The sequence below is a fragment of the Trachemys scripta genome, chromosome 20 (assembly GCF_013100865.1).
Source record: "Trachemys scripta elegans isolate TJP31775 chromosome 20, CAS_Tse_1.0, whole genome shotgun sequence".
Taxonomy (NCBI): domain Eukaryota; kingdom Metazoa; phylum Chordata; order Testudines; family Emydidae; genus Trachemys; species Trachemys scripta.
The window spans coordinates 12,214,127-12,241,549 of record NC_048317.1 but is presented as its reverse complement, the minus strand read 5'-3'; the positions used below and the strand labels follow the sequence as shown (position 1 = coordinate 12,241,549).

The following is a 27,423-nucleotide window of genomic DNA, read 5'->3' as shown; positions in this document are numbered from 1 at the left end:
GAATTTCATAAAAACCTGCCGTCGCCCCACGTCTCAGCTCCTTTTCCTTTCTTGTCTGAATCCCTCCTTTCCGTTCCCCCCACCTGCCTTCCGGCATCTCCCACCGCAAACTGCTGAGCTGAGATGCCACCGGGTTTGCATGTCTAAGCTCTGTGGAAGCCGGCTCCTCTCGCCCCGCCTGAGATGAACAGATAACCCCCCAACTGCACTCCCGGCCTGCATTCCACTCAGCCTCCAGCCGCCCGCCTCACAATGCCTCCATTTTCCTCCTTCCAATTAACACAGGCATTCTGGGCCCGCCGCACAAAAGCCCCAATTTTGGTCAGGGCTCTGGAAACAAAGGGCATTTGCTGGCCGCTGATGCACAAGCAAAACATTAACTTGTTCAGCCCCGAGGTGGCCAGTCCTACCCCTGAGACAGTGGGGAGAGAGAGGCGGGGAGGGGGAGAAAAGAGCGAACGACAGAAAAAAAGAGAGAGAGAAAGGAGGGAAAAATCAAGTTTGAGAAAAGGGAGACAATGAAAAAGGAGAAAAGGCCAGAGTGAATGAGAGGGCTAGAGAGAGGAATCATATGGTCTGTGACCCCGTGCACACAGGGCCAACAGCCCCATGGGGAGGAAAACGTGTGGGTGGGTAGGGATCTAGAAGGGATGAAAGGGGAAGGATCTAATTCTGCTCCCAGTTAAACTGGAGCAAATCTGGAGTGGCACCATTGACTTCAGTGATGTTTTTTCCAGATTTACACCAGGGTCACTTAATCCAGCATGAGTCCATTGGCTTCACCTGGTTTACACCAGTATGAGATCAGAATCAAACCCAGGCTCTCCCCATAACTTTGTTTTTTATAATGCTGTCCATCTCTTTTCCTTTAAACAGGAAGTCCTTATGCGAAAAGCGCCTGCACCCCAGAAATGTGGGTACCCCCAGGCTGTGGGCTGCCACTTGGCCAGAGAGCACCCCAAATCTAGCCTCAATCATATCTCCTGGCGCGGGGCGGGGAGCTTGGACAATGGAAGAAGGAGGATGAGCCAAGATTTCCCAAGAAGCGGCGCTCTGGTGCCTGGAGGGTGGGGTGAGTTACTGCATGGCCGCTGAGCCCTGCTGGGTTTGACAACCAAGGGAGCAGCCCGAGAGCCGTGGCTTGACAAGGAGCTGGGGCTGATTCTGCTCTCGCTGATGCCAGCATGAATCAGCAGGAACTCCACCGACGGCGGCGGTACAGAGCCGGCACAAGGAGAGCCGCGGGCTCTCCGCCGAGGGGTTCGGCACAGCAGATCCTCTCCGCTCGCTTTAACTGACCCCGGACCTGCCTCTGTCACCCTCACCCCAATCCGGATGGCTCATTTCGCACACACTCACTGAACACCAATTACACCTGCTCGCTCGGGGCCTGGTCCAATGCCCACTGACTCCCCTCCACTTCTACGGGCTTCGGCTCCACCTACACCTGACATGTGACCCTCACAGCTGCTGCACGGGGCACAGTGTAGGAAGCGGGAGGGGTCTGAGGCTCTAGGACTATTTGACAAGGCCTCAGGCCAGCAGCACACGTGGGCCAGGTCCTCAGCGGGTGTCAATCAGCTTAACTCCGTTGAAGGAACGGGAGCGACACCGATTTGCACCATTTGAGGCTCTAGCTCTGTATATTCCATCAAAGGCACGCGGAGCTCGATTCTCCTCTCAGGCTGCTCCTGGCTTCCAGCAGTGCAACCGCCCCTGCGTGAGCGGAGTTACTCCTGATTTACTCCGGTGCTAGTGGGCTCAGGATGCTATGACTGTGAGACAGATTCTGGAGGGACTTCGCTGGGACTCACGGGAAAGCCTGTAAACTGCCACGGCTACATGGAAGCAATGGGGCTGCAGTGATTTGCACCCCGACATTGGCAGAGCTTCAGTGAAGTCAATGAAGCTACGCCAGTTTCCAGAGCTGAGGATCTGGCCTTAAACAGGCGTCGCTATGCTGGAGTGACGGGGGCTGAGCCGGTTTGCACAGCTACGGAGCTGCTCCTATCTGCGGTAGTACAGTCCTGGAGGAAGAGAACAGCCTCTGATACTTACTGACCTGTGATGTTCTTCCTTCCGCCCAGATCTACGTCCAGCCATTCGGTCTCTGAGCTGGGATCGGCAGCCCACGAGCTCCCGTGGGCGCTGAACGCCGCCTGCTCCGCTGCCCAGGACGTGTACTGCCCCATGGCGTTCACCTCGTGCCAGGAGGAAGAGGCGTTGAAGCCGGCGGCTTCGAGGGCGTGGTCACAGGCTGGAAAAGGAGGTGTAAAACTGAAAGGCAAGCGGAAGAACCGGCCGCGGCGGGAGGTCACGGGGTGGTGGGGGCTGGGCACAGCGGAGCGGGGGCCTTTATGCCACAGTGGCTCAGCCACAGAGGGAATGTGCTAGGGGGAGTCTGATGGGTCTTAATGAAAAATTCCTCTCTCTGTGGCCCAGCCCAGCGTGCAGTGCAGCCCCAGCAAACAGCCGGCAGCTCCACCTGACTCAGCATTAGCCCCTGGCGGTAGCTGCCTTTCTCTTGCTGTCTCCTCCTTTGATCCTCATCCCCAGTGACAAAGCCTGCCCCGCTTAGCAGAGGGGTAGCCGGGCTTCATTTCCATGCAGCGGCAGGGCTGGATTCAGCCCATTCATCTTCCCCAGCTGGGAGCCTTTCTGTCAAGCTGATCGCTCATCGCCTGCAGCCAAAGGTCAGCACGGCTAGCAGAGCACAGCCCGCAGCGCAGGGTCATTACAAAACGTGCATTACACTTGCACCTGCCTGACGGCCTGTCTCTCTGTGCCCCCCTTTTAACCCGACGTAGCTCTGCTGGGCCAGGTGCTCCGCTGGAGTAAATTGGTGTAGGGCCCTCAACTGCAAGGGAGCGGCTGTATGCCAGCTGAAGACCTGGCTCATTGACTTGGCTGGCGTTCATTCTGATTTACTCCGGTGAAAGTGAGAGGAGAATCCGCCCCGGGGAATCTCCCCCTATTCCCACTGAAGCTGCCGGGAGCTTTGCTATTGATTTCACCAGCAGCCGGGTTGGGCTTATTCTAGGAGAAATGGAAAAGGACGTACCTTTGTGAAAAACGAGGCGCTTTTCAGATAAGGACCCCCTGTACAAAGAAAAATGGGTGGAGAGCATTACAAAACAGGCGGACAGAGATGGCCTGATTCTGATCTCATGCTGGCGTAGCTCAGATGTAACTCCACTGAGGTCAATGCCGTGGTAAGTTACACCAGCGTGAATCTGGAATAACTTCCCCAAAGTCGGTAGAGTTACCCCAAATTTGCCCCAGTGTAATTCAGAGTAAAATTCAGTTGTCAGGCTTCACTCTCCTTCCTGACTGTTACATTCACTGATTTCAGTTGAGTCACTCCTGATTCACACCGGTGCGAGCGAGAGGAGAACCAGGCCACACGCAAGAAGGAATAACCATCACAGAGCACCACATTTTCCCTGCTGTGACACCTCGAGCTGATGGAAACGAAACCATGTTTGACACCCATGGCAAAAATCAGAGTGGGTGTAAATGGGTGCTGCTTCCCAATTCAGTGGTGTTACATCTACTCTCTGATTACGACCCCCGCCCTGATGTCAAACGCTCCCGACCCCCATGCCGCCCCCCCAACCTCAGCCATTGCCAATCACAGTTTGGCCGCTGCTGCGGACAGCACCAGATCTAACTCCCTAGAAAGCACGACCAGTTCCTCGTTCCACCAGGGCCGACCACACGCTCTGCATCAGACATGGGGCGGTTTGGCCCTGTACACGCCAGCTGCCAGACTGGTCAGGCAGGCTGCTGGCGACATGAGATTGACATGACGCTGCTGACGCAAGTCACTGTCTCGGTAAAGAAGCAGCTAGATTGTATTGTTGGAATTAAATCAGAATTGGCTTCTATCCCCTGATTACTAATGATCTGCATTTCTATGGCCCTTTTCATCTAAGGAGCTCAAAGGGCTTTACAAACATTCATGAACATATTGAGACTCACCCACCCCATGAATTGGACAAGTCTCATTACAGCTTGGGAAACAGCCGCCCAGAGAGATAAGGGCCCAGGTTTTTAAAGGTCTTTAAGCGTTGCTGCACGCCATGGTGCTCTGCCTAGCTGAGTCAGGTGCAGGGACGTGCGCGGGAGGGGGGGGAAGCAGGGGTACCGCCCCCGCAATCACTGGGGTCACAGAACTCCTCTGGGGCCGGGGCAGGGAGAGTGAATTTTTCCAGCCCAGCTGGGGTGGGGAGAGATCCAGTTCCTCTGGCTGCGGGAGGGGGAGAGCCTTCTCCACCACCCTGGGGCAGTGGGGGAGGGGAGGAGAGCCGGCTCCTCCGGCCTTGGTGGGGGGGGGAGGAAGGGGGAGAGCCAGCTCCTCCAGCTGTGGGGCACAGAAAGCCCCCCTCCAAAAGTGGACACATTTTTATTCCTGGGCACGTCCCTGGTTAGGTGCCTGAATCCCATTGGGAGATGGGCTCCTAAATCAGTTAGATGTTGCAACATTGAACGCAGTAACTCCTAAATACCTTTAAAAATCTGGGCGTAAGCGACTTGCAGGTCAGTATCAAAGCTGGAAACAGAACCCAGGTCTCCCAGAGCCTCTCTGATGCCCCATTCATTGGCTCTTTCAAAGAAAATACAGGCCAAATTCTGCCACCGTCACTCAGGTAAAACTTCAATGGACTTTTGCTTGAGTAAACACTGCAAGATTTGGTCCTCTCTGATTTTGAGCTACACATTGTCCCTCTAAAAAGCAGCGGTCCAGGTCTCGGGCTGGTATAAATCAACCTAATTCCATTGCAGTCTGAGGATCTGGGCCATTCGTCCTTTGGAGGGGCATAGACCCCACAGGAGGTCGGCCCAGCCGTATCTACTAGCTCAGTAATCAAGTGTGTTGGCTGCTCACCTTTTTGAGTGGAGTCCATTGGCGAAGGCTGATTCATAGAGCGTGATCCCCTTCTTCCGAGACAGGGTCAGCTGCCCTCCCAGCTCATCCAAGATCACTCCAGCGTGGATGGCCGCCTTGCAGAGAACCGAGGTCTGGAGGGGGCACGGAAGCGGCGAGTGAAAGGGAGGTAGAGAGAAAACTCCAATAAGAGATCCCAGCCTGGGCTCCAATCCAGAATGGGGCAATTCCATGGGACACAGAGCGTCTGGCCTCACTCGCGGTGGTGTAAACCCGAAGCGACACTATTGATTTTGGTGGAGCTTTTCCAGATTGACAAGACCAGCGTCTGGCTCACACAGACTGTGATCTCTGCTTTATAAAGACTTTGGCCCAATTCTGATCTCACACCGGTGCCATCAGGAGTAGCTGTGCTGGAGCGAGACCAGGATCAGGTCCTTTATTTTTTTTAAGTGAATTTCGCTCTGGCACAAAGAGTGGTGGAAACGGCAGCCTTGGACTCTGCAGAGTGCCGCGTGCCCATGGATCAGACCCAGCATGGCCATACTGTCCCACATTGCCCCTGCCAATGGGCTTGACCTGGAGGACCCTGGGGAATTCACCCTCCAGCAGTACAACTCTTGGCCTCCCTGCTGAGACTGCCAACAAGAGACGGATTAAGGCAGCCGTGCCCGTGGCGGCCCCTGTGATGTGGCCCCTCTCCCCTGGGAAGGGGACTCACTTCCCCTACTGCCGCCACTCAGGGCCAGTCACTTTGCGAGGAGCACTGAGGTTGGTACTCACGTCTCGGTAGCCCTGCTTCGCATTTCCCCATATGTCACCCGCGACTCCCTTGCAGCCCGCCGGGCAGAAAACGCTGAAACACAGGACAAAGGAGAACCCTGGATGAGGTTATGACCTCTCAGCTCTTCTCCAGCGCAGCTGGGCTTCCCTTCATCCCCGATGACCCTGGGGCTTGGAGATTTATTCCTCCCCCGTTATTTTCATTTAGCAAAGTCGGATCTGATGGAAGGTGCTGGACCTGCCCTCTATGCTCAGAACAGACAGAGCAGTAGAAGCTTGTCCAACCAGCCTCTGAGGTATTCAGTGTCATTCTTGCCCTCTCCACTGAGGCTACCAGGAAGGGGGAGCATGGTGGTGGATTGCGTGATGTACTGTACATGGGGAAGTCAAGTCAGACCCATCGGGTTCATCCCATGAACAGCATCCCCTGGTCCTGGAAAGAGCTGGGCCAAACCCGCAAACCATTTCCCCTCAAATTCCATTCAGACCAATGGGCTTTTAATCTGTTCGTGCCAATTGGGGCTCACTCCTCACAAATATCCTAATGATCAAGTTCCCCGGCAGGAACGGGCACCGCCCGAGTGAATGTCAATGGACTGTTCCTAGAAAGCGAATGGTGAAGTTGTAATGGTGAGTATTCGCACCAGGAACCTGACTCTGTTATGCTGCTCCCGTTAGGACACAGGAAGGATAGCACGGGACCCGTGTATCCAATCCAAAGGAGTTTGGGTTCTGAAAATCAAATACACTCACAATGGGCTGCTCACAAAAGAGCTGTAGATAGAGAATTATTGGCAGCTATTTTTTGGCAGAGCATCGCCAATAACCAATAATTGGAGGAAATCATGATCAGTTCATGGGCAGTTTGTGAATAGGAAAGGAGGTGACATTTGTCAGATAAATTACTACAAACTATTCACCCGTGCAATGAATCCACTGGTGGGTGGCTAATAACCATGAATAATCTGCACTATTGGCACCTTTTATTGGATGATCTCATAGTATTTTATAACCAGTGATTACAAAGCCTGACAATCCCCCTGGGAGGCAGATACTACCTCAATTTAGGGGGGGAAACTGAGGCACAGACAGGGGAAGTGACTTGCCCAAGGCCATTCAGTGAGTCAGTGGCAGAGAACCCCGGAATCTGGCTTCCTAGGGGCTTTCTATATTATGGAAATTTGCACCAGTGTAAGCGCATCAGTGCAGTTACATCAGTGCAAATTGTCACATTCTCCAGATGCCCCCTGCCTGATGTCAGTGGAGTTACTCTGTGGATGGGTTTGGTTTATTCTCAGATAATAGACTCCTCGTCGGAAACCGCTCACCTGATTTGTTCCTGGTGGTAATGGGTCCCCTTATCCAAACAGGAAATCAGATCTAAAAGACAGACAGACAGAGAATTCCAGTGGCCTCCCCCATCTCACATACCCAGAGGCAGACTGCTTTGCTGTTTGTTTCTCAGAGACACCGGCTTGACACTGATGCAATTCTAGGGAGTGCAATGAGTCACTCTTAATATACTCCCGTCTGAGCGACAGCAGATTCACACCCACCAATAAAGCCCTGGTTTGTGTTATAAACCCATCTTGCTCAGCATGGTCTCACAGTGGCCTATGCTGCACCCTGCCCATGTTACACCCACACGGTAATGCCATGTTATACCACCATTATCACCCCAACAGTCATTCACAAAGGGCCATGTTCTAACTTCCCACTGACTTCAAAATGATCTCAGTTTGGGTCACCTTAGGCTGGAGTTTATCTGCCTACTTAGATTGTTAGCTCTCTGGGGCAGCAATTTGGTTCTACGTCTGTGTCCACGACAGGGGCTCTGTATGTGGCGTTCAGTGATCGCTCAGGCCCAGATCCTCAAAGGCTCTTACGCGCCTCACACCCATCAAAAGTGTTTCCTCGAATGAAAAATGAATCACGCCTCATAATCCCTCTGGTGAGTATCGTTATTCCCATATTATAGATGGGGAAACTGAGGCACCGATCGGTGACTGGCCAAAACTCACACAGCTAATCTGTGGCAGAGCCAGGGATAGAAGGGAGGAGTCCTGACCCACAGGCCCTGCTCTAACCATCAGCGGATACTGCCTTCCACAGGTATTGGCAATGTTTAGCAGCCAAACTGCTAGCTTATGAATGGGACCATGCTGAATAATGCAAGGACCTGTAGCGTATTCCCTAGGGAAGCCACAGGGATACCCAAGCTGTTATTCTTTGTCTCTTCTAAAGGAAATTACACACTGAAATCCAATGTCGGTGGATTCCCGGCAGCCCGGCCCAACCCACCCACTCTCACCATTCCTCCAGAAACCACAGAGGACGGAGGAAAACAGAAGGTGACTCATGAATGTTTGTGGCATACACCCAGCGACTGATGTGCAAGTCCCTCAGGATCAGACGCCAGCTGCATGTCTGGAAGGGTCAGAATGTAGGGCCCCAAATCATCTTCGCACTAAGTCCCCGTCGCACCACTCAGGCCAGTATGAGAGGGGTCGTGAAGTGAGAGCACAGGTGCTCGGTGCCCACTTTACAACCCCTTTATACTGCCAGTATGGCACTTAGGGGCTTTAGTGTACATAAGAATCAGGCACTCTGTGTGTGTGTGTGTACACCATACGCACGCACCTACACACTCACACGCATCAAATCCACAGAGCGTGGCAGGGGAGAAAGGATTAGCCAGCTCTGACTTTGGGACGGCTGCATTATTCACAAGTGATAACGGGATGAATAACGCTCAGCATCCCAAATGACAGCTGATAAAACCCTGTCACCAGACCCGGCCTGTTGGATTCTGCACATGCTCCCTAGGTTACAGCAAAGGTTCTAGCGGGGGGGTGGAGAGGGCGGCCACTGGTGGACTGCGGGGCACTTCCTGATGTGTTGTCTGGTCACATGGCACTGCCTTCCTTACTTCCAGCTACTAAATGGCATGGAGAGATGGAGCCGTTCAGTATTTTCCTAAACCGAGTTTGCCACGGAAGCAGCCAGCGAGTCTGAGATCCCCGACGGGCGGGGAAGCGACCTGCCTGCGTGGGAATGGCAGGGGAGGTGGATGTCCCGATCGGAAACATCCAGGAGACAATCCCTGCACTCTGTGCAAAATCTGGAGACTCCCTGGGGCACAGAAAATCCACATTAGCAGTTGAGTCCCGAACATTGTTTTTACGGCTCTCTAGTGGGCGATCCTTGCCCTGCCTGGGGCAGTTGTGATGTTTTGGGGGCTAATTCCATATCTGGGAAGGGAAGGAGATTTTTCTGTGACTCGGGGTTTTTTTACGCCAGCTGTTTGAGGCTGTTAAGGTTTGGGATGGTAGAATAGAAGTCCCAGGGAGATGGACCAGTGGGCAAGTGCGGGGGAGGTGGTCAAAAGTGAATAATCACTCGGATAACACCACCACATATATGGTTGTGATGGGGTGGGCCCCTCTTACTGTCCCTCCACTGGCAGCCAAAGGCTAATGGGAGGCTGAAGGCTTAATTAGCCCACAGGATGGCACCTGGAGGGTGGGCAAATCAATTGCTTATCAGGCCCAGCTGGGTCTCTGTAAAGGGAGGAGCTCAGCACAGCGACTGAGGGTAGGGAGGAAGTCCGCCTGCCCAGCCCAGGGGAAGAGCCCCTCTTGGGATCTGCTCCTGAGATGGAAACACTGACCCCAGCCAGGAGCGATCTGGTGAAACCAGAGGCAAGGCATGAACCCTGGATAAAAGGGCAGGACCTGGATTTCCAGGGGGAAAGCCTTGGGAGGAATTGCTTGCTACCTGAACTGGACAGGACTCTGGAGCCTGGAAAGGGGCTGAGGAAAAGGGCCTGGAGGCAGGCCCAGGTCAGAAGAAGCCCCGGGAAGCAGCAAGGAGTGGCAGGAGCAGACCTTGACTGCTCACTCTGGAGTCCCTCCAGAGGAAACTACAAGGGATAAGGACTATTGGAAGCCCTGAGACACGGGGCCCAGAGTCAGGGGCTGCTGACACAAGTTTATTGAACTATTTATTTGTGGGACTTTCTGTCCCCCTGGAAGAGGGGGAGGGGGAAAGGTGACCTGGCTGGAGGATTGAGTCACAGGAAACAGACCACTGCAGGCCGGAGTGGCTGTCCGCTGGACGCCAGGAGTGGAGAGCCGGCTGCGCCAGGAGGGGGCATGCCAGTGGTGAGTCCCCTCTTTCAGTGGTATTTTGTAAGGCATTATCCGTGTGATAAAGTGCAAACCACCTAGCAGTTAACAGATCCCAACTGGAGTTTGAAATCCACCTACTGCAGACATGTTTCCTCCTCTCCTAAATGTGGAATCCCTCCCCTTTCTCCACCCCTGCCCCCTTCAAATTATACCCACTCAAGGCCCAGGCTGGGTTCAGTCCTGAGTCAGGTTTAAGGTCTGTCACAGCCCGGCAGTGCTGGCACTGGGAGTTTTGTACCTGTGACATTCCAGTCCATATCCCTTATGAAAATATGCTTATGACATAACTGAGATGGCTCATGTAAGGTGCCATTGGAAAGGTTTGACTTACTGAATGTGATTATCCAATTTGTATGCATGTATCATTTCTGTATCTAAGTTAGGAATATGGACTATGTAACAACTACAACTGGGTGTCTTCCCAATACACCCCCAGCAGAGGACAGGCCATCCGATTTGGTGGGCCATCAGGAGGAACAAGAAGACTGTGAAGATACTAATCTCTCTCCCTCCTGGGAGGCCATAGCTGTGACAATTCTAGATCAGGTGGTCTTGTCACCTGATACTGAACATTATCTGGGACTTCTTGTAACTTTCCACTGAAAGGGAAGAGGGATCAAGTCTGGGAAACAAAGGATTCCCGCCTTCTTTAAATCTTATTTAAGGGTGGGAAGGAAGACAAATGAGACTCTCCTCTTTGGCCTACCCAAGAAGAAAGACTGTTGAAAGTACCTGAAGGGACAAAGAAACCAACCTGAAGGGAAAGGCAGGGGTGAGTCCAGACTGAGACAGGGGGCCAGTCTGTTAGAAGAAATAACTGGAACTCTGAGCTACAGAAACTCTGCATCCCGCCTAAACTCAAGATTTAGGGTGAGAAATGACTATTTGTAACCAATTTCTTTAGTGAAACAAGCTTAGTTTGCGTGTTTGGTTTTATTTGCTTAGCAATCTGCTTTGTTCTGTCTGTTATCTCTTATATTCACTTAAAATCCCCCTTTTTGTTGTTAAACAAGAAATACGTTTATCATAATATAACCCAGTTTGTGCAATTCATAACTGGGGGGGAAGAGGCTGCATACCTTCCTCCACATTGAGGGAGGAGGTAGATTTCATAATATCCCTTTGGGCCTGCACTCCAGGGGAGGTGGGCACCTGAGCGCTGGGGCAAGTCCCTTTAGCTGAGTCTTCCCAGAGCTGATCTCTGTGTCTGTGTCGTTCTGCAGCGGGGTGTGGCCCTGCCTGTGTCTGTGTTGGAGGAGGCTTAATAGCTTGGCTCAGCAAGACAGGTTAAAGGGGGCCCAGGCTGGCAGAACAGCCAGGCTCAACGGTGTCCAGTATATCAGGTGGCATCTTATAGGGGGGCCAACCTGTCGCAGTACTATCAGAAAGGATGCGACAGGGGCGATTTCCATGGTTTTCATGGGGCCCCAGCACTCAGTTCTAGCCGTGGGAGGCCCGGAAGGACCATATTTTAAAATTGTCACGTTATTGTGTCTAGAAAAGTGAATGCACATCCTTTTTTTTGAGGTCTGTTTATTGTAATTGTTCTCTCCCTCTGACCCCCGCCCTGTTTAATGGATGGTAACGAAGATACCTGGCTTTGAGGGTGGACATCGATGTGTAGTCCAATATCATTTTGCAAAGCTCTTTAAGTGGGATCCCTGCAATAGTTTTTTCTGTAACGTGTGTGGCGAATACAGAACTCATGATGGGGGGGTATAAAGGGTTAATTGGCATGAGCCCGGAACAACTTGCACAGCTCGATCACAGGGTCAGCATGCAGGTGTCCAGGGGGAGCTGTGTGAATAAGGGACTTTGTGATTTGCTGGCAAGTCTGAATAATGGGGGTGGGAGGTGGGGAATAGTTTTGGGTCCAGATCCTGTTGTCAACCCAAATGTGGTTGTAACAGCAACCCGAATGCCCTGTGGATAGGGAGACGGCGTCATTTGTGGACCTCTGAATCCTTTGTCCCTGATTATCCCACTCAGGAGAAGGACTAGAGCATAGATGTAGTGAGGGATCCTCTTGGCCTACCCACCCCAGCTTTGCCAGCAGGATCCCCCCCAGAGCTGGGCTCAGTGATGTGCTGGGGGGGGGGCGGGAGGGAGAGAGGAGGATCCGCCGGCACGGATTCCTGCCTGGGGGCATTCTGTCCCCATGGAGAGGGGGCTGGATCCTTGCTGTGCAACTTGTGTCCTGTCCCTTCCCCCGCTCCCCAGGACCAGCTTCACCCCATGGTGTGGCTGCAGGGTGTCTGTACCTGGGTGGTGGCTGGTAGCATAGGACAGCAGGAAGCCGCGCCCTGAGCGGTGTGTGGTGCTGTTGAACCAGATGGTCACTGAGCTGGAGTTCATCACCAGAGGCGTGGGGTTTGAATTCCCGCAGTACGGACCTGTCGAGGGAAAAGAGGCCCCTGAGTGACACACTCACAAACATGGGGGAATTTCCTCCTCCGCCGGTGCTAATAATGGGAGAGATGGGCAGAGACCAGGGGCATCTCCTTGGGCAAAGGGCTCGGCCGCCCCTGCTTTGAACCACAGTCATCGGGCTCTTTACCAGCTTTTGCACACTGCCATGACCATGATTCGTCAGGTGTCTGCTTCGCCTCCCCATCACCAACCTCCACGAGCCAAAATCCGAATCACCAGCCTGCACCCACCACTCCGACCTTTTGGGGGAGGGCGGATAGAACGGGGCCCAGATCAGACCTAGCCACGGCTATGCAAGAGGAGAGAGCATGGGAGGAGAAGGCAACAGAGTGGGCGAGAGGTGGGCCTGGGCAAAGCAAGCGAGAAGAAATGAGAAGCGAGATGCAAACAGGAAAGGGAGCAATGCAGGTGATGCAGACAATGCGTGGGAGGCAGAGGAGGGATCAGACAATGACGTGGTCCAGGTGACAGGAACAGGAGATTATTTTGGCAGCAGGACGGGAGGGGAGCAAGGGGTGGGTATGTGTCACCGGCAGATAGAGAGTAGAAGAGGGAAGGATTTAGAGGTGTTCCCCACAGCTTTTCTCCTGGCATTGCAGCTCCGGGCTGGAGTAACCGGTATGAGGAGAGCAGATCTGTTATTACAACTGCTTTGCAAAGGCTCCGAAAACCCATAGCACCTCCCCAAAGATCCCTGCTAAGCCGGTCCCTATTCCCCGTACTTCAAACCCAATTCTGCTGCCCCCAAAGACCATCACAAATCTCCCCTTGACTTGAGCGGGAGCAGGGATCAGCCCTTAACAAAAAGACCGACCGGCTGATTTCAGCAAGGACACGCTCTGTCTAGAAGAATGTCTTCCCTACAGGACGCTGCCCACGTTCAGAGGGAAATGCTGGCTCGCTCTCCGCGTGGGAGGCAGGCTGCAGTGTCACTGCTGAGCAATACGAACTGGCCCAGATGGCCAGATGCTTTCTGCAGCGCTGCGTCCGCTTCCGAAGGGGCGGCCGAGCATAGCAGCAAAGTTAGCAGTCACCCAGCAGGGTCACCTCTGCTATGGATGATTGTAGGGCGCCCTATGCATTCCTAATGGGGCCACCCCATCCCCTCCTCCCTACATCCACTTTTCACCCCACTCCATCCTCAAGGCCCCTTCCGCTGAGAGACTGAACAGGTCTGACACCTTCCTCCGCAGCAGCTGGTGCTCGGCCACTGTCAGACCCTGGACAAAACGGAACTGCCAGATTCGTCTCATTTTAGAGCCCTGCAGCATCATAGACCACAGGGGGTGCTGTGAGTCGCGCACAATGCTGCTTCTCCCTGCCCCACTCGGGGGCACCCTGCTGCAGCCGCACGTCAGCTGGAAGTGAAGGCTCCTTCCTGCTAGTGCACAGCTATAACAGTATCATTAGTGACAGGACCTTCCCTCCTGTAGGATCCCAGAGGGCTTCGTGTGGTGCTTATGGCCAGGAATCACTTTGCCCACCACTGAAATGCAGCCACCTCTGAGGTGGAAGGTGGCAGTTATTTAACAGTGCACAGTAGTGCTAAGCAGTTTAGGATGGGAACTGAGAGATACTGGGGTTGGTGCTGCTCCTGGCAGCCTCGGGCCTGTAAATGTACCGCAAGGGGTCAGGGGAGAATCCCCTGAGAGCAGGAGCACAGTAGGGAGGATATCAAGGGCCCTACACTGCCCATTTCTCATGTAGGCCTGGGGGGGGCCTGGGGCAGGATGGGAGGACGCATCCTACCGAGAAGGACAATGCAGACTATGGAGATTCTAGGCTGTGGCCTGTGTTGTCTGCAGGACCTTGTGCCCCACTGAGAGGAAAGGGGAGTTTACACCCCTCGCTGAACTCTTGTTTCAGGCCAAGGGTACGTTTGCGCCAGGGATAGTTGTACTGCTGGTAGGCACAGCCGCTTCAGCTAGTGCGGGTAACAAGAGCAGAGAAGACTTGAGTGGCTAGCGAACGTTGCTACCTCGGACAAGCCCACCAGGGACTCTGGGTGGGTACTTGGGTGCTGGCCAAGGCTTGGTCTAGCCAATTGCATCTACACTGCTAATTGTTATGTGCTAGATTAAAGCCAGTGTGGCTATGCCTAACCACTCCTGCTACACATACACCTTCATTTGGGGTGTAGATGGTCCCTTAGACCAGTGGCTCTCCTTAACTCTGCCTCAAGATAGATTTTTGCCATTGAATTTCCTAGTTTTCTGAACAGGAAAAGATAAGCTGGAGATAGGAGACATTTAGGCAGTTGTCCATATCATGTCCTGCAATTATTGTACTGACCCCAGAGGGGCAAGACCTCCCATATCCCAGCTCACGTGGGGAGCCTTTCCAGATGACTGTACCCCTTTCAGGAGACTGATTTGTCTTGCGTACCCCAAGTTTCACCTCACTTAAACGACTTGCTTACAAAATTGGACATAAAAATACAGAAGTGTCACAGCCTCACTATTACTGACACATTGCTGACTTCCTCATTTTTACCATCTAATTATAAAATAAATCAATGGGAATGTAAATATTGTGCTTCCATTGCAGTGTATAGTATATAGAGCAGTATAAACAAAGCGTTGCTGTATGAAATTTGAGTTCGTACTGACTTCGCTAGGGCTTTTTTGATGTAGCCTGTTGGAAAATAAGGCATATCTCTAGATGAGTTGATGTACCCCCTGGAAGACCTCTGCGTACCCCCAGGGGTACACGTACCCCTGGTTGAGAATCACTGCTTTAGACAAGTGCTTTCTCGGGAAAGTTTCCTTCACAACCATAAGGGCTAGAAATTTAGAGCCAGACCCTGAGCTAGTGAAAATCAGTGTAGCTGCTTTGACATCAGTGGAAATAGACTGGTTGACACCCGCTGAAGATCTGGCCCTTAACTTTTTTTTTTTTTTTTTAACTGAAACCTTAAACTGGGCATAATTTGAGTCGGGGCGGGGGGTGGGAGGAAGGGGAGGATCAACACTGCAAGGGGGTTGGACCAGCAGAGAAGGAGTTTCTCGTCTTGTCCTGAACTAAACAGAAGACCCCAAACTGGCTGGAGCCTCCCCATCTCCGAGCTCAAAGGCTGGTGCCACCAAGTTCTGTATCAGTGGGGAAAATGCCATTGCACCGGCAATCCCTTCCAAGCGTGCGCTGACTCGGGCCAGCTCCCCAGCCCGTCTAACCAGGACAGGAGAACGGCAGGTTCCAGATCTCTCTCCAAGCAGCTTGGGGCCTGCTCGCTCCCAGAGCCAGAAAAATATCTGCACTCCTTCGGGCTGCTGGTATGCAAGGCAGCGGCAAGACAAGACTCCCACAGCGACAAGACTCCCACAGCGTTCCCAGAATAATTTCTAATGAGGCCTCTTCTTAATTACGTCATGTCTGGGCATCGGGAGACAGGCAGTCCTAACGCTCCGCTCTTATCAAGCAGCCGGAATCGCTCGCTCCACGTATTGGATGGACACACGCACTGGCTAGGCTGCCCCAATGTAAACTACTCCTCTTCACTGGAAGGAAAGTCCACCTCACAAATGCAAGCGCAGCCAGTGGCTGTTAATTCGTCTGACGGCCCTGGAGGATGGGGACAAGACTAAGGGGGCATCTGTTTAGGCTCCCTGTCCCCACCTTCCTCTTTGCACAAACCAGACCCAGCAAATAAACCCTTCAGGCCTCGAACCATTTAATCCCAGTGAATTGCCAGAACCGTCTCTCTGATTAAAACTTCAGCGTAACCAGCTGATGGTGCCGGTCAGATGGCCTATGGGAAGAATCTGTCCTGTCCCTTTGGTTCCTAATGGGGCAGGTTCCCATATCCTCAAACCACCGTCTCTCTTCTTCCCTTCACCTTTTTTGCAAAGTCTTGGTAGAGAGGCCAGGGGCTGGATGGACCATTCTGCTCTATTGTATCTGCCCAGCTCTAGTGTATCACCCGTCACCGTGGTATCTGGGCACTGTCCAGGAATGCATGGAGCCTCAGGACTAGCAGCGTGCCATGGTCCATGAACTCCCTCTGGCCTCTAGGGATGGTCTCCCAAGGGCGGGGTGGAGGAGGCCCCGTGGCAGGGCATTTGAGCAGGCTTCTCCTACCCCTGGTCTGCAGAGGGAGAACGTCACTCCCCCAACTTGGCCCAGCCCTGTGTTCAGTGAAAAGGACACCACAGGGCCCGGTTCTCCTCTCCCGGACGCCAGGCGGGAACGTGAACCAGGAGTAGCTCCGCGCAAGTCCCTGGGCTTGACTCTGACCTCACACAGTCTTTGCACCAGCGTAACTCTGTTTAGTTCAGTGAGTGGCTCCTGATTCGCTGCAGGGCAAGAGCAGAGCAGAATCGGGCCCATTATAGGGATCGTTTGTTTAAATATTGCCTTTCCGACGAGGTTCAGCCCACGCTCCTGCAGGACTCTCTTGCCATATTTTATGCTGCCCTCCTGTTCTGCCTTCTGGGCTTGCTTCCCGTAAGAGCCTCCAATGTGCTGACCATGCACAAAACCTTTTAAAGTGACAGCGCCCTGATAAAAATCTTAGGGCCGGATCTCACGACTGGCCCGAGCACCCTGGCTCGTTGCAGTGAGTGGGGGTAAAAGCACAGGTGGCTTTCTGCCACTTTCCCACCTCTCCCCTGATCCTTGAGGCTGCTGGGGGCCAAACCGCACTCAGTGCAAGTTAGAGCAGCCACGAGGCTGCTCCAACTCTCACTGGTGGGTAAGTGTTTTGCTGGCCAGGGCTCTGGCCCCCTCCCTGACCCCAGCCCAATCTGTAACACCTCCAACACCAGGAAACCAAAGCAATCTTTGCACCTACGTGGATCAGGTGTTGCTTTAAATCTCCTTTATGCTGCTGGACTGGTGCCAAGGAGGGGTCAAAGACCCGTCCCTTGCATTTGAAATCCCTGGCCTCTCCTGTATTGCTAATATCAGCTTCAGAAGACTAACCACGGAGCCAGTTTAAATAGCGAGGGTCAGAGCCGCAGCAGGTGTAAGTGGGCCCAGCTCCAGTGACTTCGCTTAGGCCCAGATCCTCAGCTCGTGTAAGTCTGGAGGAAAGGCTGGGCAGGCCCGTGGAGAACGTGGCGAATTTGAGGCGATCTGAGAGGATTTGCAGATGATGAAAGGGAACCATAAAGCTGGCAGACACTTCCCACACGGCGGAGGGGTCCAGAAATGAGACGTTCTTCTCTAAAAAGGAGGTTAGTGGGACTCGGGCAGAACTTCTTGATGCTGAATAAAGAGCCAGGAAAGGTGATCCAGGCTTAAACGTAGAGGTGGCTCCAAGCTGTTCAGATCAGGGTCTGTTTTGGTTCAAACCCATTACGGTGGACAGTGACCTTGTATAAGTCACTTTACTGCTCTGTGCCTCAGTTTCCCCATCTATAAAAGAGGGAGATTAATATTCATCAGTGGTGGACATGGCTTAGTTCACGTTTAGAAAGTGGTTGGAGATCCTAGTGGAATGCAAAGGGTGGTTCTCTTCACAGCCTGTGTAACTGGCGATAAGTTTTCTGTGGCTAGATAATTTTTAACTCCATTTACATATCTCCTCGGCTGATGAAAGGCTGAAGCCCAGGGGAAGCAAGACAAATGTAAACCAAAGCACCTGACTCTCTCTCTGTAGCTTGATTGGTCACTGCCTGCTGTATCTCCCCCCTCTCCCTTTCTTGCTGTGTTTAAGAGCTCTGTGTAAGCGTGAAAGCTGGTCTCTCTCACCAACAGAGGTTGGTCCAATAAAAGATATTCTCTCACCCGCCTTGGGAACCAAAACAGCTACAACAACACTGCATGTGCTACTCAAGAGAGACTCGGGAACTGTTCCAGGAATGGTTGGAGGAATTCTCTGCGACGTGCCGCCCAGGCACGTCAACAAACCCTGGCAGCGCTCACATGGACAGAGGGTCCTTCAGCAAGGAACGTCCCACCTCTCAAATACCTTGGTGCTCATTCCAGGTGTTGGTCCTTATAGCACTGAGGACACCAGGAAGGACAAAAGAGGAAGAATAAGCTCATGGACAGTGCAAGGGATTGAGTCAGGACTCCTGGGTTCTATTCCAGGCTCTGACACTGATTCACTGTGGGAGCTTGGGCAAGTCACGTCCCCTCTCTGTGCCTCAGTTTCCCTGTCTGTACAATGAGGACGGCATTTATTTTCCCACCCCTTCCAAGATTGACACTCTTCTCCATAAGGTCCACAAGCCTTCGTCCTTACCTCCAAAGAAGCTATTCATAATTGCTCACTTAAAAGCAACTTGAGAGGGATTTTTTTTAAATGTGCTTGGGTCGAGTCTGGTTGTGCTGGAGAACCTGCTGGATGTCTCAGGGATGTTTACAGTGAGAACGTGCATTTTAAATGAAATGGTGTCAGTGTTTAACAAAGGATTCCTTACTCCAGAGACGTCATTAGGCATTTGAGTTAAATAAGCACTAACCTAAACAAACTCTGGGACGTGTCCTGAGGGGATGGGAATGAGGGGGCACCATTGAAGTTGGAGTTCTATTAATTTTACACCAGGTGAGGATCTGGCCCAAAATTTTAAACAATCTGGCTAAAAATCCCTTCCCCTCCAAATTGCTCAGCTTCCTCATTTGACAAGTTCTGCGGTCACCACAGAGTCTCAAAGGGCAGCGAAGATTGGAATTGAATATATCAAGCAAAGGGCATGGAGGCAGGGCGGGGGTAACATGCTGTTCAGGACACCCAGAACTTTGAGCCACCGTGTTCTGTCTCTGCCTCAGCAAGAGAGAGCTTTGTTGGAGATTCGACTGTGTGTCAGCTCCCTGCCATGCCAGCATGTCTCTGCCAGTCTTCACCTTGCCTTGCAGGTAATCTGCAGTGCGCTCAACTTCCCCAGAGACCTCTCTGTGGCATCCAGCCTTCTCCTGCAACACTCCCAGAAGTTACTCTAAATAAATGGAGATATCCCATCTCCTAGCACTGGAAGGGACCTTGAAAGGTCATTGAGTCGAGTCCAGCCCCCTGCCTTCACTAGCAGGACCAAGTACTAATTTTGCCCCAGATGGCCACCTCAAGGATTGAACTCACAACCCTGGGTTTAGCAGGCCAATGCTCAATCCACTGAGCTATTCCTTCCCCCTACTCAAGTTTATTTTGCCTTTCAAGAGACCACGCCTGCAACTTGCTAATACAACAGAGGGTTTGGCAAACACTCTTCTTTCAATCACAGCACCGGGTTGGTTGCTATTCAAAGTAAAGTAAGTTTTTATTAAACAAAAGCCAGGTAATGATGTCAAGGTGAAGGCATAACAATAGTATTGTGTTGGCCCCGATAAGCGTTGGTGATACAACATAGTGTGTTCCAGGGGGGAGGAAATGAAACCCTGAAAATCTTCCTGGCCTACTTTATGCGTGGCAGAGAAGCAAAAAAAAGAGAGAACCCAACTCCAATGCTGATTGCTTTGTGGGTCACCTTTCAGGGATCCCAACCCCAAAGGAGACAGATGCTCTGAGCACTAAGATCAGTGACAGCTTCTCATAACCTTTCTTCTTCTCCAGCAGCCTCCAATTCCAGAGCACATGCCTCCCACCTACTCTCTTGCTCCACAGCCATCCCTTCCAAATGGATTTCAACACCCCCTCTGCCCGCCTGACTCTCTTCCCACAGGCTCCGCTTTCCTGCTGGAAGCTGCCAAGTGTTACACGCGTCAATGGCAACAGTGCTTGGATTTTGAAACCACCACGGGGGGGTGAGGGAAAAAAAGCCCTGTTGAGTTATTGCTTCCGTCTCCCCAGCCCCAGCGGTCAGGGATACAAGAGGCTAACGCACAGCTCCCTGGCACTGTTAGCAGAACCAGCCATGCTGCATATAATCTGTGTCTGCACCTCAGTTACCCACACGAACAGAGAGAGCACCACGTGTTGTAACCCATTGGTTCTCTGTGTTACGTCTTGCTCTGCTAGTGGCTGGTGTCCACACAGGAAGATAAGAGCCTACTACTGCTACCAGCTAATAGTTACTACTTTAGCTCAAGTGGTAGACGCCTGTTCCAGGTTCGGTCCCTGCTGCTGCCCTGTAGTGTGTGTGAGGAGTCCTTGTATTAGTACAATTCCAGTAATCTACACAGGATTTATGGTAGCTGCTTATAAGAATTTAGGGCAGGCCAAAGGGACTCCAGTGAGCAAGGGACACACCTACCATTGGTTGGTTCAGGCTGTAGTTCAGAAGTGCTGCTGGATTCCTCGCCAATGCTAAGTTCTCGCCTAGCAGTATCCCTGAGCAATGCTTTCCAGCCTCTCTGGTTGGCTAGCAGACTCCATCCCATCTTGCTGGATGATGACCTGGCTTTGATTATACAGGCCTTCGTCACCTTCCCCTCCCCTCCCCCCGGGTAGACTACAGCAATGCAGTTGGCTTGCAGCCATCAGCCCCTGGGGAAACTCCAACTAGTACAGAACGCTGCAGCGTGTCTCCTCTGCACGTCTCCTCCTGCTCTCTGCACATGTCCCGGCCTCTGCTCTCTGCACTGGCTCCCCATCCCATACTGAAGCTGAAGGTCTCAGCCCTTGTCTTCATGGTGCCTGGGCCCAGCATGTCTAGAAGAGGCTGAAGCTCCAGGATGGGGATTGTGGTTTGACAGCTCTGCTTCTCAGGAACAAGGGGACATCCTATCAGAAAGCTCATCCGGGCAGGAGACCGAGCTCTCTGGGATGACAGTCTGAGGCTGTGGATTGAACACCCACCGGGACGAAGGGCCATCACAAACCTCCCACTCCAGGTGCCGGACGTGCTTCTGCAGCCTGCCTTTGCTAACACACACAGCAGCATGTAGCTATAAACGTCCCCCCAGATCCCTACCTGAACAAAAGCCTCCACTGCAGACACGATTCTCCCCCTGGGGACCAGAGGTGGATTATGGTTTTGTGGGGCTCTAGGCCAGAGCAAGTGGAGAGCCCTTCCCCACCCCTTCTACCTGTGGTTCCCCCCCGCCCTCCCCAGCACTCCTGCCAGGAAGCGGGGCCCCTGGGGATGGGCCCTGTTGGCCCAGTGGCTAATCCGTGAGCAAGAGAATGAACCACGCACATGATAGATGTTAGTCCTGTCGCTTAATGCAGGACTGGAAGATGCTCAGATATGACAGGGATGAGGCCGGGGAAAGGACCCGACAAGAAGGAAAACCTAGGCTGCCTATCAAGCAAAGTGTCCTAAGGGCGCGAGCAACGAGATTGTGGAACAGTCTGTTCTTGGGTAGCAGGTGCAAGCACCATTGCTTGAGTCGCTTAAACCTCAGGACCACGCATTGGCCAATGCACTGCAGGGAACAACCCTGCCCTGTCTAGGCGGATGGACGTGACGTGATGCTGGCCTGGGGGTGGGATGCGAACGTTAGGGATGCCTGACATGAAGACCTAATGAGCCAGTTTAGTCCGATCCGCGTCTCTGGGCCCCTCCCCTCTGAAGTCCCCAGAGCTCAGCATGTCGCAGTGCCAGACGGTGGTGGTGGACGGTGCCAGAGCAGAAGCTCGAGCGGCAGAAGTTCTGAGCACCGAGAACCACCCCTGAAATCAATGGGAGCTGCGGGTGCTCGGCACCTCTGCAAACCAGGCCTGTACTGAGGAAGGAAAACCCTGAGAAGTCAATCCGACTCAATGGATCTGCACCTGGGAAGGATTTGGCCCCTCCTGTTTTGGGCTGCATGAACCCCAGCAGTGGCTGTTTACTGGGGGCAGAGATCAAAGTTCAGCCCCCCCCCCCAGACACGGGAGGAATTCTGATTAAAAGCCCGTGGGTGGGATAGACAGGAACCCTGTAACCTTCCCCTCCCCGCAAGCCCTCCCAGGCTACAGATGAGTCACCCCACAGTTAGACTGTGCATCATTAAGACCTTGTGTCCCAAGGCGAGAGAGGAGCTGTGCTCTCTGTGGATGGAAGGGTGGTGGTGGGTCCTGTCTGGGGAAGATTCCCCGTTCGGCCAGCCCTGTATTCCAGCCAGATGGCGGCATATGAAACATGCTGTACCAGATGTTCCGGGGTTACTGACGTGTTTGGTATGTGCTGATTCAGGCTAGAAAATCCGAGCTGCCCCAATGCACAGGGGCTGCTCCCTCCAGGCTGTCAACGCAGCAGAGTCGGCTAACCACCCTGCTCTCTCCGGCGTTACATTCCGTTCTGCTGCAACAAGCAACCAGCAAGGTCATGGTCAGTAAATCAGACCCAGGAAGTTTAACCCTGCCAAAGCACCAAGCACTTTGTGTGTCCAGCTGGAGGAAGGAGGGCACCAGTAGCTAGATCGGGGTTTGTGACACACAAGAATAGTAACATTTAGCAGGGCTCTTCTAGCATGTCTCCTGGCAGGATCACAAACGGCTCTGCCAACCTTAATCTATCAGGGACCTGTCTATCTTATGGTTTTCTCTCTCTATAGCAAGGGTTCTCAAACTGGGGGTCGGGACCCCTCAGGGGGTCGCGAGGTTATTACATGGGGGGGGGGGGTCACGAACTGTCGGCATCCACCCCAAACCTTGCTTTGCCTCCAGCATTTATAATGGTGTTAAATATATAAAAAAGTGTTTTTAATTTATAAGGGGGGGGGTCACACTCAGAGGCTTGCTATGCGAAAGGGGTCACCAGTACAAAAGTTTGAGAACCACTGCCAGCCGGTTGCTGTAGTAACCAGTGACTTTCCACAACCCTCCTGGGACACAGGTGAATATTATCTTCCCAGTTATGCAGCTGGAGAAACTGAGGCACAGAGCAGAGCAGTGACTTATCCCAAGTAAGTCAGTGGAAGAGCTGGGAATAGACCCCGGGAACAACTGCTATAATCACTAAAGATCAGAGGACCCAATCCTCCAACCAGCTCAGGTTGTACGCTACATATGTCCCCTTTTGACCAACCACCCCCAGCTCCAAATGCCCTTCCTTCAAGCTTTGGGGGAGTTTGGATCTGGGTCCAAACTTTGTGGCTCAGACTCCACTCACAAGGCAACACGTCACAAAACGAGAGGCTGCAACATCCAGTCTAGCCAAGCTGCACTGAGCACAAGACCAGAGATGGGATGGGAGACAGAGGGGCTTTCGGTCATCTTTGCAGCCCCCAGATCCGGGAGCCAAACTAGGAGGACTCAGACCACAAGCGTAAATCAGAGCAGCCTTAAGGCTGCTCTAATTTAGTCGGGTGCTCACGGCCCCCGGGTCTCTCCCAGCAGCAGGGGATTGCCAGCTATAGGGACCCTCTAGCCTTGCCCACTTCTCCTGGATGTGCTGCCTGCACTGCTACGGTGCAGCACGTGGAGTGGGGCTGGGGGTCTGGCTCGCTATGTATATATTGCTGTGATTCATCCGAAGTGGTGCTGATCACTAGCCAGAAGCGACATCTGAGTCAGAGTGAGTGAATCCCACATCCTCATCCTGCTCAAACGGCACTTCCGAGAGGCCTCTGGTTTCCCAAGGACAGGGCCAGTGACTGGAAGCCCCTCTTCCAACCACAACACTGACCTCGTCCTGTCCTCCGCCCCTCTCCCACTTTAAACCAACTTTTCCACAGAACTTCCCAACCTGCTGAGCCCCGAGGGGCCTTCCCAGCTGTGCCGGCAGAGGAAGGGAGCAGACTATTGAGTTTAACCCTCTACAGTTCACAGCGAGCGATAATAACCGGGATTCCTGGGCCTGCTCCAGCATGTTGGGATGGAGAGTCTCAAAATGCATAAATCAGGGCCCAAATCCTGCCAGGTGCTGAGTGCCCCCAGCTCCTGCCCAAGTCAATGGGAGTTCATTGGTACTAATGTGGCATCCTGGCTCCGTGTGTTGTGTCCCCCTCTAGTGGCTGGTACAAATGTAGGAGAAGAGTCTACTACTGCTAGTAGCTAGGCAGAAGCTAATCCCTGCATAGGCGCCGACTTCCCCTCTGCCCGGTGGGTGCTCAACACACCCTCAGTCCCCCCCCCCCCAACGCTGGCCCTGCCCCTCCTCTTCCCACCCCAGCACCGCCCTCATTCCACCCCTTCCCCAAAGTCTCTTCCCCTGCCCAGCCTCTTCTCCGCCTCCTCCCTGAGCGCGCTGTGTCCCCGCTCCTCCCCTGTCCTCCCAGAAAGTCCAAAGCGCCACCAAACAGCTGTTAGGTGGCTGGAAGCGCTGGGAGGGAGAGGGAGGAGCAGGGAGGCGGCGCACTTGCGGGGCGGGGGGAGAAGGAGGCAAGGAGAGGGGAGCTTGGCTGCCAGTGGGTGTGGAGCACCTGCTAATTTTTCCCCGTGGGTGAGCCAGGGCTGGAGCACCCAGGAGGCGGCGCCTGTGAATCCCTTAGTTCAAGCTCAGGCTTCGGGTGAGGCGTCCCAGGTTCTAACCCCGTTGCTGACTTTTGGAAGAGTTCTGGCTGCTCAGCCCCTTTGAAAACCAGGCCCTGCCCTTGTCGGCTGTACAACTTCCTTTCCTGCAGCACGGCCAGGTGCTAGAGCTACAGCTTTAGGCGCCACTCTCGGGTCCTTCTGCGCCCTGCCCGTCTTGATCTGCTTTGCAAGCTACGCGCCGAGCCTGGGGGCCAAATCATTCCGGTCTCAGCGACGCCATTCCCGACCCTGGAGCCGCAGCAGCAGAACTGCAGACTTTGGCCCTCGCTCTGTATTTCTCCAACAGCCCCGCGCGTCTGTATTAGTTGTACCTAACCCTGAACCTTCTGGGGCAAAACGCGTGTGAATGTGGGTATACGTACGGGGGGCGGGTGGGGATGTACGTCTCCTGCACACTCCAGGATGAACGGCTGGCGCAGCCGGCGTGCACCAATCCTAAATAAACTGTTTTCGGTACTTGCAGTGGCCGGGCAGACAAACTGCTAATCCTCCCTCGGCACAGAAACTTTGCTCAGGAGTCAAGCAAGGGTTGTCGACTCCCCCGGCTTCCTCATCCCCGTCCCTTCCTCTAGCCACAGGGAAATGGGGTTGGCTGTTCTTCTTATGAAGAGACAGTCACGTGGCAGCCCTCTTACTGGAATCTACAGCCACACACAATGTCTGGGAACTCGCCTGAGATGTAGCGTTAGCTGCCTCCTATGGGGAGCCCCTTGGACCACCTTGTGTGGGAGCACCAGAGAGCGGGCTGGGCTGAGAACAGAAAAGGAGGCTGGTGGCGCTTTAGGAATGGCAGCAGCGGGCTACTGCAGCTGCAACCTGCACACCTCTTGGGTGGGGTGTTCTGTCCCCTCTCGTGGCACCAAGACCACTTAGGGATGAATGAGTCTGCTCTACAGTCTGAGCTAGGGCCACGTGGCTTTTAGCTCGTGCAGTAGAGGCTCATGCATTTAGTTCCGGAGGCCCCAGGTTCGATCCCGCCCGCCGATGACCGGGGTCTGTCGGTGTTACACAGCTTTAAGGTCTGGAGTGCTCTGGCTGGCAGGCTGGTCAGCCGGAGGCAGGATCATTGGAGGGGCTCTCTCTGGTCTGTTCTTCATTGCATGGGGCCAAATGTCCAAAGGAACCCAGGACACCACAGCTCCCATTGCTCCCAAGAGTGATTACACTCTTCAGATCATGCCGGATGGTTCCCAATGGAGGCTGCCGGATGCTGAGCTCTAACCCTGGCCCTCATGGCAGTGGTTATCTGCGGCTGGTGGGTAAGATCTACTGATGGATCACTCCCTCCCATTCTCTCAAACCTACCCCCCACAGCGCACTGTGGCATTCTCCCTCCAGCTTGACGCTCTACCAGAAAGGTGACGTGGTGACGCTCTATGGAGATCATCCGGTGTAGGAGCTCGGCGTGGAGAAGAGTTGGGATTATTAAGGTCGGAGCCCAATGAATTGCAAAGTGAGTTCACCAAGGAATGTCCCTCTGTGGCCAGCAATCACGTGGTTGCCAAGAGCTTTGGTGATGGGATAAGATGGCCAGTGATGGACATAAACTGCATATCCAACCAGACCACCTTAAGGACCTAGCCAGAGATGGATTCCGGTTGCTCTCCATCTGCAGAAGAGGCTACCTCCCTTTGGGTCTTGCCATGCTGGAGGATGGTCCAGCACTGGCGGTGGGGAAGGCTGACTCAGCTAGACCTTCTCCAGCCCATGGGATGACCCAGCTTGGATCCTAGCTTGCCCTGCTGTTGGCGTCACGGCTCTTGCAAAGACCAGCTGCTCCCCGAGGCTGGAGCGCGGTGGCATGAAATCTCTCATTCCACACTGCTTGCCTCAGTTGTGCGGCGTTTGCCAGCGGTGTAATTCCCCACAGCAAACGAACCCCAACCATGCTGAGGAGACTGGAGCCAGAAGCTGCTCTCCTGTCCCAGCAGCACGCATCCTGCCGCTCCAAGCCCCAGCTCCGGCAGAGCTTCCGCAATCAGAAACCCTCTGCAACCAGCTGAACACGACACGCAGCCAGGAAAGCTTTGCTCCAGGCTAAAACTTGGCACAAAAGTTCCAGCCTGGGAGCAAGGATCTGTTTATAGTGTTTGTGCCAGTCGGGAACAAGAGCCAGTGGGGTGAGCTATAGGGGCGAAAAAATCCATGCAAAACTTACGCTCTTGTAACCAAAACATGGCTTCAGTGGAAAGGCTGCACTGGTCACAAGCTGACCTACTGGGCCAAATTCTTTGCTGGTGTAAATTAGTGTCTCTCCAGCTCTATTTAGAGGAAACCAGTGACTGTAACCCAGCGTTCCCGAGCAACCCTACAATAACAAACCGCAGCGTGGTGCAGCCTCGGCCTCNACCGCAGCGCGGTGCAGCCTCGGCCTTCCTGAGCAACCCTACAATAACAAACCGCAGCGAGGTGCAGCCTCGGCCTCCCTGAGCAACCCTACAATAACAAACCAGTGTGCACGTGCCTGAAAGAAAGGAAATTTTTAAAAGTATCACAAAGGAGACCAAATTCCATTTCAAGATATTATCAACAGATAGAAACAACCCATGTCCAACGGAGCACCCCCCCCCCAAGGCACCCCCCACTCTGGAGAGAGAGGCCCTTGGAGAGCGATCGCTCCTCTGTGGCCCAATCTCTTTTGTTGGGTAGCTAGATCAGGCCTCGCAAGACGCATTAAAAATATACTGGCCACAACCCACATGCAGCGAATGGCTCCCTAATTTGTTACCATATATAGGCAGCGGGGAGGGGGGAGATGACACCGGAGCCCAGGAGGCTCCATCCCAGGGGTGTTGCGAACAGCCTGTGAAATGTCAGGAAAATAGCAAGATCTTTCCAATGGTTTTAAAAAA

At 53.4% G+C, this 27,423-nt stretch overlaps 1 protein-coding gene across 1 annotated transcript in view; it reads right to left on the bottom strand.

Moving 5' to 3' along the window:
- LOC117868206 (discoidin, CUB and LCCL domain-containing protein 1-like) overlaps window positions 1-27,423 on the bottom strand; it is a 62,778-nt gene that overhangs the window by 13,597 nt on the left and 21,758 nt on the right. The window contains exons 3-8 of the mRNA XM_034753981.1: window positions 12,123-12,254; window positions 7,000-7,051; window positions 5,672-5,744; window positions 4,889-5,022; window positions 3,062-3,099; window positions 2,063-2,257 (exon numbers count right to left, since the gene is read on the bottom strand). Of these exons, the coding sequence (XP_034609872.1) occupies window positions 2,063-2,257; window positions 3,062-3,099; window positions 4,889-5,022; window positions 5,672-5,744; window positions 7,000-7,051; window positions 12,123-12,254 (624 nt within the window). The remainder of the gene's footprint in view (window positions 1-2,062; window positions 2,258-3,061; window positions 3,100-4,888; window positions 5,023-5,671; window positions 5,745-6,999; window positions 7,052-12,122; window positions 12,255-27,423) is intronic.